The 16703-nt window shown below is 40.3% G+C and overlaps 1 protein-coding gene across 1 annotated transcript in view; it reads right to left on the bottom strand.

Moving 5' to 3' along the window:
• Positions 1–16703, bottom strand: part of MCTP2 (multiple C2 and transmembrane domain containing 2) — a 117337-nt gene that overhangs the window by 45280 nt on the left and 55354 nt on the right. The window contains 5 exon segments of the mRNA XM_083870897.1: positions 1935–2054; positions 2871–2945; positions 3876–3977; positions 12985–13087; positions 14758–14860. Of these exon segments, the coding sequence (XP_083727023.1) occupies positions 1935–2054; positions 2871–2945; positions 3876–3977; positions 12985–13087; positions 14758–14860 (503 nt within the window).

Here is a 16703-nt window from a genome sequence, read left to right as displayed (position 1 = left end):
GCCTGACTGGCATCAAAGCTACCAATGAGAGTTTCATGAACCCAGCTGAAACATAGGCAGAGAAGCTTTGTGCACCCTCCTCACCTCATCTTTTAACCGGCACATGAGGAGTGGATTTTCCACACAGCCTGGGCAGGGAGGGATGCTGCACCTACCGTGCCGTGTGCGTATTTTCAATACTATGAACACTCATGCTGGAAATAGTGAGAGAGAGATATATAATTAGCATTTCATTTTTAGTGCCAGAGCTGAATTATTTCCATGTAAGAAAAATCAGATAGACTTAAATTTTGGGTTGTAGAAGAAGCCTGTGGTAATTATTCTTAGAGTTGAGTATTTTTATTCCTTTCCCATTACCCACTTCCTTTCAGGAAACCAGGAGTATTATGGTATCCAGTAAAGATCTTATCAACCTGTAACTTGCAACCTCCTCATACTCCTTTTCACTGGGAATAAATTCCTTTTTCGTAGACCCATTTTCCCACCTTCTTATTTTTCTGCCTCTCCACCCCTTCCAAACTTTCCCTAGGTTTGGAAAACTGAACTCAACAGCTGTAACTTCACAAGCACTTTGGTGAAAAAAGAGCAATCCTTTTAAATATGTGCTTAGATTCCTGATGTACAGGGATAGCAGGACATGGACACTGGGATTTTACCCTCTCTTTTCAGCCCCAGCATCTGATTCCCTTGGATACAATCACAGAACTCTTTTGCACAGCCACTCTTGTTCCAGTGAAGTACCAACCACTCTGCTCTCCAGCCATTAACTCTGTATAATATATATAACATAATATCTTCTGAAAGAACTTCAAGAAAGAAGAAGACAAAAAATTAGAGAGAAAAGACCCTCTTCATCCTACCCACCCATAGGTGTGAGCCATCCCTCTGACCCACACGCTGAACACAACTCCTCTGTCCTTGTTCTGAAGCTTTTTTCAATTTGTCTACTTTACCCATTTGTGGCAAATACACTGAAGTGTTTTCCTTAAAAAAGCCTTTAAGCACCTTACGATTCACAGACAGTAAACACAGGAGAAAATCTCAGAGATGTGGACGTTGTATTGCTTAATAAACACTCAACTCAAAAACTTTCTTTCTGCATGCTGGACCACCACAAAACGATTTTTGCAACCTTTAATGGCATGCCAAACATTTCAAGCATGAAGAAAATGTCACACCGCAGAATAAAGAGCAGGCAAAATCTTTTTGTGCTTGAGTGGATTATGAGAAAACTGCAAATGGGGTGTTTACTACCAAGAGGAAAAAGGAGAGAGATGAAAACTGGGATAGGCAGGTGGAGAACTTTGCTTTATTTTTTTGCAGAGTGCAGTAGAACTCACTGACCAGTCTTCTCCTTTTTTTTTTTTTTTTTCTCTTTTAAACAATGTATTATTACAGTCAGGAGAATAAATTTGCAACAGGCAATGCCAACACAGGCAGAGCAGGAATTGATAACCTGCAGTGAAGTGATGCCTCATTGCAATGGAAGATGGAAGGGACAACACCCACCAGGCTCACTGCATCACCAAGCTCAAAACCCTCTCCCTACATCACCCTCTTGGCCACCACCTCCTGACTTCCCTTTCCTTTCCCCAGCTGCCATGTTTCAAATTAAAAACAATTAAAAATTCCAGAGTCGCCACGCAGTTCCAGCCTGTGCATGGTGGCATCACCCACCATGGACATGGGCATCCTCAGTGCTCAATGCAGGACGTGAATACCTCTGCTCCAAGCCAGAGGAAAGGCTGTTCCTGGAGGTCTGATTTCCATCCCATCCCATCAGGCCCAGTGTGGCCCAAGCTGCCCTGCAGCCACAAAAACAGCAACAACAGCAAACGAGGCTGGGCTTGGCGCTGGCGGGGAGGAAGGCACGGGAACACTCCAGATCTCGGATCACTCAGCCCCCCGTGCAATAAAAGAAGAAATCCACTTACCACAAATGCTATCAGGCTCTTTACCGTGGACTCCCAGAGAAAGCAGCTCCAAAGGAATTGTATTGTATTCCATATTGCCATGGTGATTTTTTTCACGCGATCAACATTTCTTGATAAGATCTGATAAATATTGAGTGGGAGGAGGGGAGGAGAAGAGGTGTTTAATCAAACACACTAATATCCTACTATTGCTTCAGAAACAGGGATAATTTAAGCTACAAATGCACGCTAGGACACATATTACAAATAAAGCCTCTATTTCAGACACATTCACTAGCTCCTGTCTGCTTTCTGATTACACCCAAACCTTCCAGATTTCCCTCATCCCTTACAAAAAAAAAAAAACCCAAGAAAAAAGCCACAAACTGATGCCAAAACTAAAAAAAAAAAACCCAAAACAAACCTGTTATACAAACCTACCTCTATCCTCATTCAATTCTTAAAATACATCAATGTCTCAGGAAAAGGGAGAGAGAGAATGTAAACTGCTCCTCTTTTCTACATGTTTTTGGACTAGTCCATAGAAATAAATAGGGATTTTTAGACTTATTACAGGGCCTCTCAATTTAAAGAAAAAATAATGACCATTGTTCTAAAATCCTATGGACTTTTTTACATAAGGAATTCAGCCCTGGTTTCTTCCTTCATGAAGAAGGGAATAAGGCTCTCACTGAGCTTTAAGTGCTGCGAACTGTGCAAAATCCACAGCTATCATTTTCCCCACTCTGAAGCACAAAGCAGAACTACTGATGCAAGCCAGATCAGAAAGCAATTTCGTGTTAACACAAACAAACCTTTTAATATATACAGAAATACACTGAATTTACATGTGTTCAGCATTTTATGCATAAATAGGTTTTGTTCTTGCAATTGTGCTACAGCAATTCAAATCTCCCCGAAACAGATGCAAAAGCTTAGTCCAGACACGATTTTCACCTTTTTAGAAAATTTGCGGTTCTCCTCAGTAAAGCGCTTTTCTCGGGGCTTGAATGTTCTAATACTTGCTTTTATCTAAAAAGAAGGAAAAAAAACCAATAAAAATAACACTATGTAGTTTTAAAGGAGTTATTTCAGTTTCATAGCAGCAGTACTGCCCAGGAAGATTAGGAATTTCAGCATCTCTCAGTCTTTCCAGACTTCATTTGACATAAGAGTTGCTTTTAATACGTATTTTCTACCCTGAGGATGGTGAAGCACTGGCACAGGTTGGCCAGAGAAGGTGGATGCCCCATCCCTGGAAACATCCAGGTGGACAGGACTCAGATCAGCCTGGTGTAGGGGAAGGTGCCCCTGGCCCATGGCAGGGCGAAAAAAATGAGATGAGCTTTAGGGTCCCTTGGAAACCAAACCATTTCATGATTCCATGCTAAGGAAAATGCAGACAAGTTAAATTGGGTGAGGCTGGGTTCACTTTAGCAGGAGCAGAGCTGTGGCACAGCCCACGATGGCCTTAATAAATAGGAGTTAAATTCAGTAAAACTCTGGAGGGCATGAACGATTGAGACTGATTCAGCCACCTAAAAACGAAGCACTGTGTCCATGCCTCATTAATTTTCCTGTCAACACCCTGGGAAGAGAACATCCTGGGTCAGCTTTTTCGGGGAGAAGTAAGTGTTAGAAGTAATGTATAATAAAATGAACCTGGCCCTTTTCTGGCTGTTGCAATTGGAGCAGTGGCTGCAGCAATCAGCATCTCCTTCCTAAGGTTCTTGTGGTTATTTGTTCCTCCAGAAATGCCCCTTCTCTGTCCCATCCACCTGGAGAGGCCACAGCTCTGATAGCCCAAACCTTCTTCACTCACAGCATCAAACACCAGCTGCAATGGGGACAGGACTTTCCTGGCTTGGGTCCTGGTTTTAAAAGCATCAGCCCCACCCTCATCCTTCAGATTCGCACTTTCTTTGCACCAGTGATAAGCAAAAAGAAAATACTTCAACTTACAGGATTAAATAGGACATCCAGCTCCAAGTAAATTACTCCTTTTGAAGCACGTTCCAAGTCTTTATTCTTCAGTGTGTAACAACTTTGTTTACCGTTTCTAATCTATAGTATGGGGTGGGAAGGGGAGAAAAAGCATCAATATTTTCCTGGCTGTAATCCTCAGTATAATTTAAAGACACTGCAAACAAATAAATAAATAATTATAACCCAAGCCACAAAAGAATAAAAATTAAAAGCTTCTCCCAAACCCCGATAATATACTTGGAGCCTGAAATACAAAACAACCGTTGGATTAGAGACCTATAAAATTGCAGATTAAATCTCTTATGGTCCAACTTTAATTTTCAGACCTTGTACTTTATAGTAGAGCAGTGCACGCAATAACCAGTCTGAAAATTCTGCCCTGGAAGCCAGTGAGTTGATGGGAAGTAATCAGCCTCTGCTATTACAAGTTTAAAATGGGATTTTTCTTCCAAAGTTTAGGAAAAGAGCCACAAACAACAACTTTACCTGCCTATTGCACACTCCAGTACATGAAACCACTTCTTAATGCTTAGTTTATTGCAGCATTATCAAATTATTACCCAGCAAACAAATGCAATCCAAAGAAATGAATCGGCTGAAGTGGAGCGAATGCTAATGTAACAAATGTTCAAAATTAACTAATTCATGTAAAAGACTTCTCCCCCCACCCCACCTCTGAATTTCAATATCACTTCTCTGCTCTGATCAACCGGTTGGCCCTATCTCACCAAGCATCTATTAAAAAAAAAAGCAAAAAAACAACCAGCCCAAACCCAAAATACCTTCCTTGCCATTTTGTAAACTATTTGGCTCAAAGCAAAAGCATTCTCTCTTCAAAAATGATGGCAGAAATGTATTTATTATACACAGTAGGATATGTATTGATTAAACATTTGGCTTTTTAGGAAGCAGACCAGTTAATTCTAAACAGCAGTAACATAAAAAACTGCAGCTTCCCAAAAAGCTATATTGAGGGAATGTAATGATCAAAGATTAAAGATAACGGAGGAAATTTGGGGGCATGAAATTGCAACCATATTTAAAATGGCTATTGCTGCTCTGGCATTTAGAAGAGGCACTCCTATAAACCATGGTAGAAATGAGTAAGGGAGAAAAAAAAAAAGCTGTAATAGGAACGAAGTGATTTCACAAGACAAGGGAAAGGTCACTTTCTTTCCCAATGTTGCTCCACCCTTTCTATACCAAAACAGGGTAAGATGGGATTTCTGCCTAAGGGTTGAAAGGGAAGAGGGATCTCACAAGGACCAGCTTTGCATCCTCAGTGGTGTACAGCCAGGAACTCCAGCTATTTCCTATTTTCTCATCCAAAGCTTTACAGTTACAGACACCTATGTGGAATTCATTTAATGCCAATAAATAAAACCAGTAGCACTAAACTGGTCACAAAGCACCTCTGCTCTCAGCACAGGAGAGGACACACAGTGCTGGAGCTGGCAGCAAAGGATGCTGCAGCTCCCAGGAAAAGGGACAGGTAAAAAAAAAAACATTTTGCAGTCCTGCTGCCTCAAAACAGAAGAGCTGCCAAAGTGATTAGACCCTTTTCTAGGGCCAAATGGACTGGCATCAGAAGGTCCTCGGGCCAACTGCCACACACAGCATTGTCAACCCATCATAAAGGTTTCTGCTCCCTCACTGGTTTGCTTTTCCCCCTTTCAAAACAAAACAAAAAAAAATAGAAAAAAAGGCAAAAATAGAATTTCATTTACTGAATGAAAACAAAATTTTGTTTGGAAAACAGTGTTTTTGTTAAATTTTACAAATTAAAGGATAAATGGTTTTACTGATGGCTGGGATACTGAGGCAGAAGGATTTGGTTTGAGGTCTTTGGTGCAAGAGGATATCCCAGGTTTAGCCTGAGCTTTGATTCATGGATTCTGCTGTGACAGGATAGAATGTACTTTATTCCCAGTGTATCTGCAGACAGGCAGATGTCCAGTATATATCACAATATCCTAATTCTGGATTCTCCATGGTTATTAATTTTGGAGCTGAATTTCCTTGTGTTTCAGGTACACAAATTTCTCAGCACATTTCAGCCAGTTACACCAGAAGCAACAGCTAGTGGGAAGGCCTCTTTTATATTCCTTGGGATATATTTCTTTCTTACATCTTTCAAGAGCATAACCCACAAGCAAAAGAAATGTGACACAGAGTTAAATTGATAGAAAAAGGAAAAGAAATGTTTCTGAGTATTTGAGCCTCATATTGTGGTATTCTGCAGTCAAAAAAAAAATGCTTTGGGGAAAAGACTCTTCATTTCAAGAGCTGGAGCTGAATCAAACATTTTGGGTGTATCTGCAGGTGTTTTCAAAAAGTAAGTTTTAAATCAACAACAAGTTATTTCCACCTCTGTATTTGTAAATAGAGGTTGCTTGGGAAACTTCTTGAATGGTGTCATTATTATTGCTTCTGTTATTCTTAAATTGAACAGGGCAGGAAGTAATGCAGTGCAAATAAAGTTTTAGAGTCAGATTTATTTGGCATATTTAATTCTAAGTGTTCAAACTGTCTGGAAAAAGATGTGCAATTATAACAGCCTAGGACTTAAACATTCATGCAGATATTTTAGCTTTAGACTTTCTTCAGAGGGAAAAAGCACAAGAGAAGAATGGCAGGCTATGAAATGGCCTGTCTCCGTTGCATTTTCATTTGGATAAAAAAGGAAGAAAAAATGAAAAAGAAGCCAAACAAAAGACTCCCTTACAGTTTTGGCACTGTGCTAGGGCAGTGTGGTTCAACAAAAGGTACAGGGTAATTCTAATACCCATGACTGCATGGAGATTACACTGGTGGCATGTCTCAACAGTGCCCACAAGAAAACATGCAAAAGAGCCTTAAACACTCCTCATTTTCACTTTATCCTGCTCTTGGGGCAGAGTTCAGATTCTGTTCAGTTCCTCCCCCAACCTGAGAGACAGACAGTTACAATGATTTCATTTTGCATCTATTTCTTTCTGCTCTCTGGGTACTTTCCCCCAGTCCCTGCTATTCCTCAAGTGTTCTCTCCAGCTGTGGGAAAGAGCAGCCAGAGCTGGGGTCGTAGGATGAATCTGAGTGTCAGGAAGATCAGGTTCCTTCTGTCACTCAAACACCTTTTGCTACCTGATGATGTCACACAGATTTCATTCAACGAGTAGTTCTGATATCTGTGTCTAAACCAGCTTATCTTAACATCTACTCACAGGACAAGGAAGGGAAAGGAATATTCAAATTAAATGTGAAAATATCTGCAGGTAAGCACCTTTAAGAGACATAATCAATATTATTCCTTTATTGATGATGCTTTATATCCTCACTGAATACTAATGCCTGCATTCTCTGAAAGCTTCTTAACAGCTTTATAGGGCTCAACCACCAAGCAAGACTGCCCATAACCCTGGGATTAACACGAGGACAGCAGTGCCTACCACACCCACAATGCTGCATTTTGCAAGGTCACCGTCAGAAAAACAGTCTGGATTTCCATCCCATGGAAATTTCTGATATTTAGGGCATTTCCCTCTTCTGAGTCAACACAGAAAGATAAAACCATACCCATATTTTCACAGAAAGAATTGTATATTCTATGTCATATCCCTTCTCCATACAGGACCATGAAAAGAGAATTATCAGCTGGAAGAAGAGCTGAAATTCTTTTTTGCAATAAATATTTCGAGCTACAGAGGCACTTGAGGCAAAACACTGCCTGAAAGTTGCCTCTAACTGAAGGAAATGTTGAGATACACAAGACCACCAACCAGTCAAGGTCCAAAGTGCACCAGGTTCCTCTCAAATGAATGAATATATTTGCTAAACTCTTCGCACAGATGTCCCCAGCAAAACAAATGTGACTAAACACAGTATTGATGTAGCCAGCCAATGCTAAATCTATTAAGCAACAACCTTCTGACCGCTTGGGAATTTTAATGAAATAGCAAAAGCCAAGATTGATATGACACAAAACACGGAGAAGACAGGACCCTTACGCAGCAAAGCGTGTTTTTTCATTGCTCTTGTCTTAAAGAAATATGGTTTAGAGGCGCTTTTTTTTACATTGATTTTAAGAAAACTTCACTCTGTATCCAGCTTTGATGCAGATTCAATGTCATATATTGATGACCTGACAGAAGAACGCTGGGTTAAACCTCTGTACATCAACACCCGTGACGTGTGGAGAGGGTAATGGCTACTCTCCAAGGGTAATTCATCTAAAGCATTTGGGACCTCTGATATTCCTGCTTGAGCTCATTGCTGATGCACAATGTCATCCCATTTGCCCTGAATAACATAAAGCTGTCTTGTAATAGACACACACCTCCCCTTATCAAAGGACCTATTTCCCCAGGAAGAGATGAAAACAAGCCACGTATTTGATCCACCTGTACATGGATAAAGAGGTTTTTGTTCCTCCCCAATCTTGCCACATGTACCAAACCAATTTCATACAAAATGCCTGTTCCTCCACCCCAAAACTCTTTACCCCAAACACTTCACTTTGAATAACCTTCTGTTATCCAAACAGGGATAACAGAAGTGGAATGGAAATTTGGGGTTTCAGCTGAGAACTGCTATCCAAAGACCAAAGAGATATGGAGCTGATGGACTGAAAGAAAGCAGGCAGGGCTTTCAAATGAGGGTGTCAAGCCAGTCTGGGGAGGAGCTGAAAACCCTGAGAGCACAAGGTGATATTTGAGACAACATCCCTGTTGATACCTTTTCAGTGAGGAGCAAGTGGCTGGGGGAGAATCTAATGTCAGAAACAAGATGTTGTTTTCCCTGGAAGAGACAGAGGGGACTTTTCCTCATTCCAAAAATCCTGGTTCATGATCAGGATAAAAAGTCAGAGCAGAGAGCACATTTCACAGCTGCCTCCACTGCATAAACACAGCCATTTCACTTTTACTCAAACTCTCAAACTTTCTCCTGGAAAGGACTGTGCACTTATGTCAAGTGCTAAGTAAGTGCAATCATCAGGTGTCTGCTCTCTGAATCCAGGCCATCCTTTAGACAATTCAGCTTGCCAAAGGCACACTCCTTGTTTTCCGCCTATCGTCGGCTACTGACCTTGCCTGGCACTTGAGAATATTTCATAGACCTCTTCCTGTTGGCTGGAAAAAAAGGGTGCAGCTTGAGGACTACTCTGAGCTGATAATCCAGCAGATAAAAAACATTCCATTCTGCGCTACAACTCTTCACTCAAAGGCCTTTCTACATGAGGATATTTGATATACCCTGCTTTCAAATTCATTGAAGCACACTATATGCTCCCATGTCTCTAATAACTCGCAGCCTTCTAGGAGATAGGAGTCTCTTGAAGCAGAAGAAAAAAGACAGACCCTCACAAAGAGACACACGGTTGCCTTTACTAAGATCTAGGACACAAAGGAACACAGAGATAGAAAGGACTTCTTTGATAATTAGTTCAAGTCCCCCAGAACCTACAAAACTTCTAAAACCCATCAAACTTCTTTCTTGAAGTAATAAAGTTTTTTGCCCTACTTCTCTGTTCCCCAGGTTCTTCTGCAGTTTGTGGCACAAAAGCCTGCTCTGTTCAGTGCTCATGGGCTTCCCTTTCACCCCCCACACCTCAGGATCTGCCCCCCAGCCCAAGGCTTGGCCAAGCCATGGGTCATCTCTGGAAAGAGAAGGATCCATTTTGCTCAATACTGTGGCAGCACTAAATTGTGTCTTTTCTAGTGTAAATTGTGAACGTGGCTGACCAGAGCAGTGTTTGAGATGAAGTCTCACACGTGCTTTGGAGGAGGACAGTAATTTGACAAAAAGAACAGGAGAAAAAAAAGTACAATAGGTTGATCAATGTGGAAAAGTTAAACTACAGAATTCTCTCCCTCTGTCCCCAAATTGAGTTTATTGCTAGCAAAATGTGTATTTATCCAATTCTGCTTTATCCCATCTACCAGAACGTAAAGTTTGCAGCTTTATTCATCATTTGGCACCTTAAAACTCTTCTTGTGCTGTCCTGCTTTTTATTTTTCTTATTTGGTTCCTGTAATAACACTAGATCACAGTCAAGGATGAATGGAAATAATACATAATTTCACCATCCCTGAATTTTTGTGCTGTAAGGTTATCCCTGTGTTAATGTGATGATGAGGGTGTAGTCATGTTTGCAAAATGCCAGTGTGGGACTACTGAACACATCCAACCCAAAATTTGGTGTCATATTAATTAAACATTTCATATCCCTCCAACATACACTTTATTCAAGGCAATTTTTCATCAAGAAAAGAATCTAGTCATCCATGAACAATTCCTGAAGTAAACTTACTTCACGTGCTGACAGCTCACAAGTCAAACTTGTGCATTTTTAGCAGGAAAAAAGAATGGCAAAAGCACATCTATTTTCAAAAGACAATTCAATGCCAGGCAAATATTAGGCCTGATTACATACAGAAATTAAACCTACATGATTGTGAGGCTTCCTTGAGTCTTTAACTTTTGTTCTCTTTTAGTATATTTATCTAAATGGTTCAAAGGACACATTCAAAGTTACAGTCAAAATGACAACATACATTGAAATTCCCATTTGAAGAAAAAGAGCTTAGAAAATTACAGTTCTGTGTCCGAGCAGACCAAGTTAATAGGTGCAAAATGTTTTTAATTAGAAGCAGAGATGAGTATATTTACACTAGATTTGACTGAAATAGGAGGCAGGGAAGTTTTGATGGGAAGGAAGAAGATCAGTTGGCAAAGGAAAGCATAAACAATTTTTATTTTATTTTTTTTCCGTCCTAAACCTTGGACGCAGAAAAACCTACGCTGAATAGTTTGGACATTACCACACACATGCACTCCCCTCCTCTGCCTTGTTCCATGCTTCCTAAGGGATACTTGACAAATGCCTATAAAATCAACAGAAAATCCAAATCTAACATCTTCTCACTGTGAGCCCACACAGCCTGCTGCCGACCATGCAGGCCATTTGGCAAGCACTGGGTCTGCAGGAGAGCAGCTGCTCCAGCCACTTTTCCAGTAACATCAGAGATACGAGGACTTGGGGAGAAATTAACAAAGCGATCAAAAATGGAATAAAAGATGTTAAGAGGTTTTTTCCTCCCTGTAAACATCAAATAATCCTCCATGCCCAACTGACTCTAGTATTACTCTAAAATAGGAGATATTGACAACTCAAGCTACAAAAATAGATTAACAATCTGAAATATCCCCAAAAAAGATCACGTAGTCTGAGGCACGGAGGGAAGAGGATTGTAAAGCTCTCAACAGAGTGTGGGCCACTGAGAGCTCAGTATTTACTCCTTTATCTTAGGCTCTTATTATCCCTAAATTTGTTAGGGTTCCCCTGTTTCAGACACTCATGTGAACAGCACAGGGTGGATGAAAGCGTACACACTTTGTTGAAGAGATTCAGAAGCCAGATTGCATTTAATTCCCCTTTACAAGAAATATATTTACTTAGACAAAAATCACAGCAAAACTGGAGCACATAGACCTATTTCTTTACCACTATAAAGTGTTCCTTAGTTTGGAATCATATCCTCTAAGTCAGTTCAAGAGTTTTCTGGGGAGTTCATTATTTATTTGGAAATACCAAATATTTCAGTCTCCCTCTGATCTTGACTGGCCCCTTACCTAAACTGTGCTGATGTGAGGCTTATATGGCCAGCCTTGATCAGATGGGACCTTTGCTTTCCCTCTAGAAGTCTCCCACTTCTCCAGTCTCTGCTGGGACAGAGTCCCACAGATCCATCACTGCCTTTCCTGCAGCAGTTGACTGCTAAAACTCAAACTGTTGCCTTAACCCTGGAAGGTGTGTGCCAGCCTTTCTGCAGAGGTGAATCTGCTGTCACAGGGATGTTTCAGAAGAAGGCTGCAATTTTGCACTCTGCGGTTTCAATCAGGATCCACCATCTGCCTATTTGAGAGTGCTGTTATACCCACAGCATCACACAGAGCATCACCAAAAACATCTCACCACAGCCTGTGTTGCTGGGATTGGGTTATATATGGAAAGCACAAATGTCATCACAGAATATCACAGAATGTCATCATTGAAAGGGACTCATAAGGATCCTTGAGTCCAATTCCTGCACGGGACAATCCTGAGCATCACACCACGATGTTTGTACAGGGCTCTACTGCACAAATATCTGTCACAGCCTCCCCTGGGCATGGGGAACCTCCTGCAAAGAATCACTGCCTCACAGCTAAACGTGTTTGCACAACTTGCCTAATATGACACAAGAGTCCCATGATGTTTCAAGCCTCATCTACTAATTGATTTAATAAGCCACAGCCTAGAAAGTTCTTCCTACACGTTACTGTAAAAACTGCCAGGACCTTCTGTGACTCTGCACATACACATGGAGCTGTTTAGGTCCTCTTGATCTGGTTTGCTCGCTATTGCTACCAGTCTTGTTTCAAAATTAAATCAGCCTTACCAAACACAAAGCTGCTTTTCCCCTCATTCCTCTGTTAAAGTCTTTTAATGATCCTTTCATGTTCCACTCTCTTTAGCTTGGCCTTTTTTTGGCTGTTTCTGAAAAAGCTTCAACTCTCCTTAATCTCCAGAGCAACCACTTTCCCCTGAGCTCGCTTTGTTTCCAGTTTTGATTTTATACTCCCATGGTAGAGCTCACTCCTCACATATTTGTTTACAGAACAAAAGCCACCAGTCTTTAAAAGCACTGTGGAGTGGAAAACTGCCCTTTTAGGTAATTTCACTCAGCTGTGCCAATAACAACAGCTATCTCTAGTCAATCCTACTGCGATGTGCAATTACTTTCTTGGAGTAAAAAGAAGCAAGATGGAACAAAGACGTGCTTAAAATGTTACCTTCAGAAGATGATGTGGAAACACAGAACAACTCAAGTATGTTTTCAGACCTACATGGCCCTGATGAAGTACAGACATTTCTGCAATTTGCTTTCCAATCAACAAAATTTGTGCTAAGGCAGGTTGACAATGCCCATTACTAAGGAGGGCTATAAACACTGCCAACTAAGGCATGGATAGATCACAAAACCTGCTTAAATTTGTGCTACAGGGGGAAAAAAATGCAACTTGTTCCCAGCCAAGCATGATACATGTGGTAAAGGTAACTTACAGACAGCAGAGGAATGGCAACTTTTCCAAGGAAATCAGGGGGTTTGTCTCCATCTTCATCAAACACTGTCACTTCCAGAACATCGTGAATGTCTTTAATGGGACTGGAACAAAAAAAGTGCAGACACATTAAAAATAATATTCAATACTCATGCACACAGTCTCCTCCACAAAGATCTGAGACTACTGTTTTACTAATTAAGTTTGTATTACCTTGGGGTATATAACTAGCATTTAATTAAATTCCCCCCAAAATGAATCAAGTGATGGGTATTCCCCAAGCTTTCCCCTCATGTTTCAGTTGCATAACAAGGTGAAGAAACTACCAGACAGTGTTCTTGGTATTTTGTTGTATTGGTGATGCTATCCATGTAAAACTCAGCTCTCCAACAGGGAGTGCTGGTGACTGGGAGAGGTCAAGGGCTGAATTCAAACCCAAGTTTCATTACACTAAAGCTGCACAGTGACACATGCAGATACATGGGTTGCAAAAAAACCTGAATATAATGGGGAGAGCTTTCTAGGGGTATTGAAAGCTCCAGCTGAAACAATCCACATTGCTCCAAACAATCCACACTGCTCCAAAATAAATCTAAATTATCAATAGTTTTTAAGGAGCTTAATTATTTCTTTTTTAAATGAACAAAAATCTAAGGAGAGATGTGAGTGTCTGACTGGCTCTGCAGATTTGGTGCTTGGATTAGCCAGACAACATCAGTAAGAAAGTTAGAGAGAGGCCATAGCTGACATTTCTGAGACCCACAGGAAGTACAGACACAAACTTTCTTTTTAAATAAAATAAATTTGGATTGTTATTGGATTTATTTTGCTGGCTGAACATCCGACAAGACTCATCTGCTGGCACAGTCTCAGAAAAAACAGTGATGAGTGGAAGCTTCTTGAGAACAAAGTATGAGAAAGGACTCCAAGAGACAAGCATTCAGCTGTGCCCCTGAATTAAACAGAAACCCAGCAAAGTATTTCTATTAAAGAAATCAGATACTTCTTCTTGTGTTCTCATCCAGCCTAGTATTTATGAATGTTGCTTTAGCAAGAAGTTCATAATTTTCAAACTGTTCTTCCAGTGGACAGATGCAAATGTCAGAAATGCTTCATTGCCACCCTTTGCACAGACTGCTGCAGTCTTGGGGGACGTTTATCCCACTCACTTATTCACAAAAATCTTTGTCAGCATAAAGCAAGACTAAAAAATTGGGCTGCCTAAAAGCAATACCTAAATTATAACTTTTATTATTAATAAAGTGACAAATAAAAGAATACCTTGATTTCCATAAAAATTTAAGCATCTAATTTGGAGCGTGCTTGACTCGTTTAAATTCAGAAGATATACCAAAACCAATGTGAGCTCTAATTCTCTGCTTACTTCAAATTAAACAAGGATTCTACCAAGGTTCAATGAAACATATTTTATTTTAAGTTACGGAAAATGTAGGCGTGAGTATCTGGTCTCAACTTTCTGTTACATTATCTCTTGGATCAAGCTATGACTCCATTATGTCTACTCATGATTCTTCCTATAAATATCACAGTAATTTTTCTTTTAATGACTTCTATTAATAAACTCCATGCAAGAACTAGTAAAAGGCAAAAGGCTTTAATTAAGTCATATTTGAGATTTCTCCAACATCCTCTCTGACTGCGAGAAAAATGACATATCTTAAACTTGACCTTTGTATTTTCTCAAAGTCAATAGCTTTTCCCAGTTAAGCTGCTAACTGGAGTTGCTGCATGGTTTCCAAAGCAATCCACTTACAATGTGAAAACTTTGTTCCACTCTGGATTGAGGTTCTTGTAAACAGTGTGTGTTTGAAGCATGTCGTTTCCCAGCTCCAAGACACAGAAAGGATCACTTTTGCCTAGGGAAAGAAAAAAAAATTAAGTGGACCAGTTATGATATTTAGTATGCAGCCTCTTTCTTTGCAGTAGGTTAAATGGACAATGGTTTAATTGGTTAAATAAAATTAGATCCATTAAAGCAACTGCGAAGTGCCCCGTCCTGCTGGAACCACTTGCCAAAAAATCCAATATCTCTTCTGATCATTCCCAGTTCTGGAAAGTCCAGCACTTACCTTACAGCTCACTCAGGGGGCTTCACTCTAATACCTGAAATCTGAGACTTTCAGTGAATCATCTCTCAGTCTTTACAGCAAGAAAGATCTGTTCATGTTGACAATTACTCAGCTGCCCTTAGGAAAGCAGCACCATTGTTCTGAGCAGGGAAAGAGCAGTGCTGCAGTTACACTCCCTATTTTATCCTCTGCTTAGAGCTTGTGGTCTTCTTCAGTTGATTACAGGATTAAGTATCCACATCATGAGAAAAGAAGCATGACACTGACTGAAATCAGAAGCGTTTCTTCAATTAGTTCCATGTGAGCAAGTCCTTGAAGCTATGAAGGCTCTACACTGTGCCACAGTTTAAACAAAACCCAACATCAACTGGAGAATCCATGCATGATCCAGGTATTGTACTCACAGCAAACAAACAGACCAAACCCCCCAAAACAAAACAAAAACAAAATCAAAATAAAACGAAACAAAAAAGGCAAAAAAATCCTCCCTTCTCTAAGAAGGATGTCAACATGGAATCTATCAGGTGAACACATGTCTGCTAATGTATTTTTTGATCACTCACATTAAATGAATTTGTAGTTTTCCCAACTCATTGCAGCTCAGCAGTTTCCTTTGTGAGCAGAGTGGCCCCTTATCAGCATGTCTGGCTCAGTATCTGATTTAATCTCATCTCCAGCACTCATGTACAGCTCAGCCACAGACACTCCAGCCTAACTTCTCTGTAGGCAACTAAATATGTCAGCAATGCAGGGATTTAGATACCAGACAAACAAGATATTTAAGCAAAAAGCTGTCCTTTTCTTAATCCTTATTTTCTGTATTATTAATGCAGAGCTTTTAAGGGTCTTACTCTCAGAAGTTTATAAACTAAACAGGAATCTTTTCAGTATGTAAACAGTGGGTATTAACTAGTCAATATTGGTAAAGTTTAAAGACCATGTGTATTACTGGAATCTATTTGTCTTCTCCCTTTCAGCTTACATGCCCATTCCCTGATAAGTGTGGAAAATGCATGTAGCCTTTCAGAGAAACTGCTTGAAATGCAAACTGGTATATGCCAAAAACAATCCCACTGTATAATTTGGTATTCTGAATGCTATTTTTTGGTCAGTGAGCAAATGCAGTGTTTGAGAAGAACTCTCATGCGTACACAGAAAACATCCAACAAAGCAGAAAAAAGTCATTTCCACGTCAACAGAACTATTATCTAGGAATATAAAAGTATGGAAGGCTCAAACTGGGCTAGCTGTGGCTGAAGAGCTTCTACATATATGATACAGCTGTCTGGAAACCAGCCCAAAAATTTATATCCAAGAGTAAAATATGGATTTTCAGAACACTGCTTGAAACCAAAGCAGATAGTGTGTGTTTTCTGATCACTATTATTACGGCAGGCTAAAAACTTGCAATTAAAATCTATGATGACAACATACAAGCAACTGACAGAAACCTCAATCATACCAAAATCCAATCTTTACTGTGGGAATAAGGTGTAAGGTGGCATCACACTCATCATACCCCCTGGTCTGCAGGACTTGGGGGATTTAAGGCTGGTGACTGCCATGGGAAGGGACAGGGAGGGGACACTACCTGCTCACACTGCTCCTCTATTAACCCTTGGAAATCTTT

Source organism: Zosterops lateralis (genome assembly GCF_965231275.1).
Source record: "Zosterops lateralis genome assembly, chromosome: 13".
Classification (NCBI taxonomy): domain Eukaryota; kingdom Metazoa; phylum Chordata; class Aves; order Passeriformes; family Zosteropidae; genus Zosterops; species Zosterops lateralis.
This window is presented reverse-complemented; position numbering and strand designations above follow the sequence as displayed.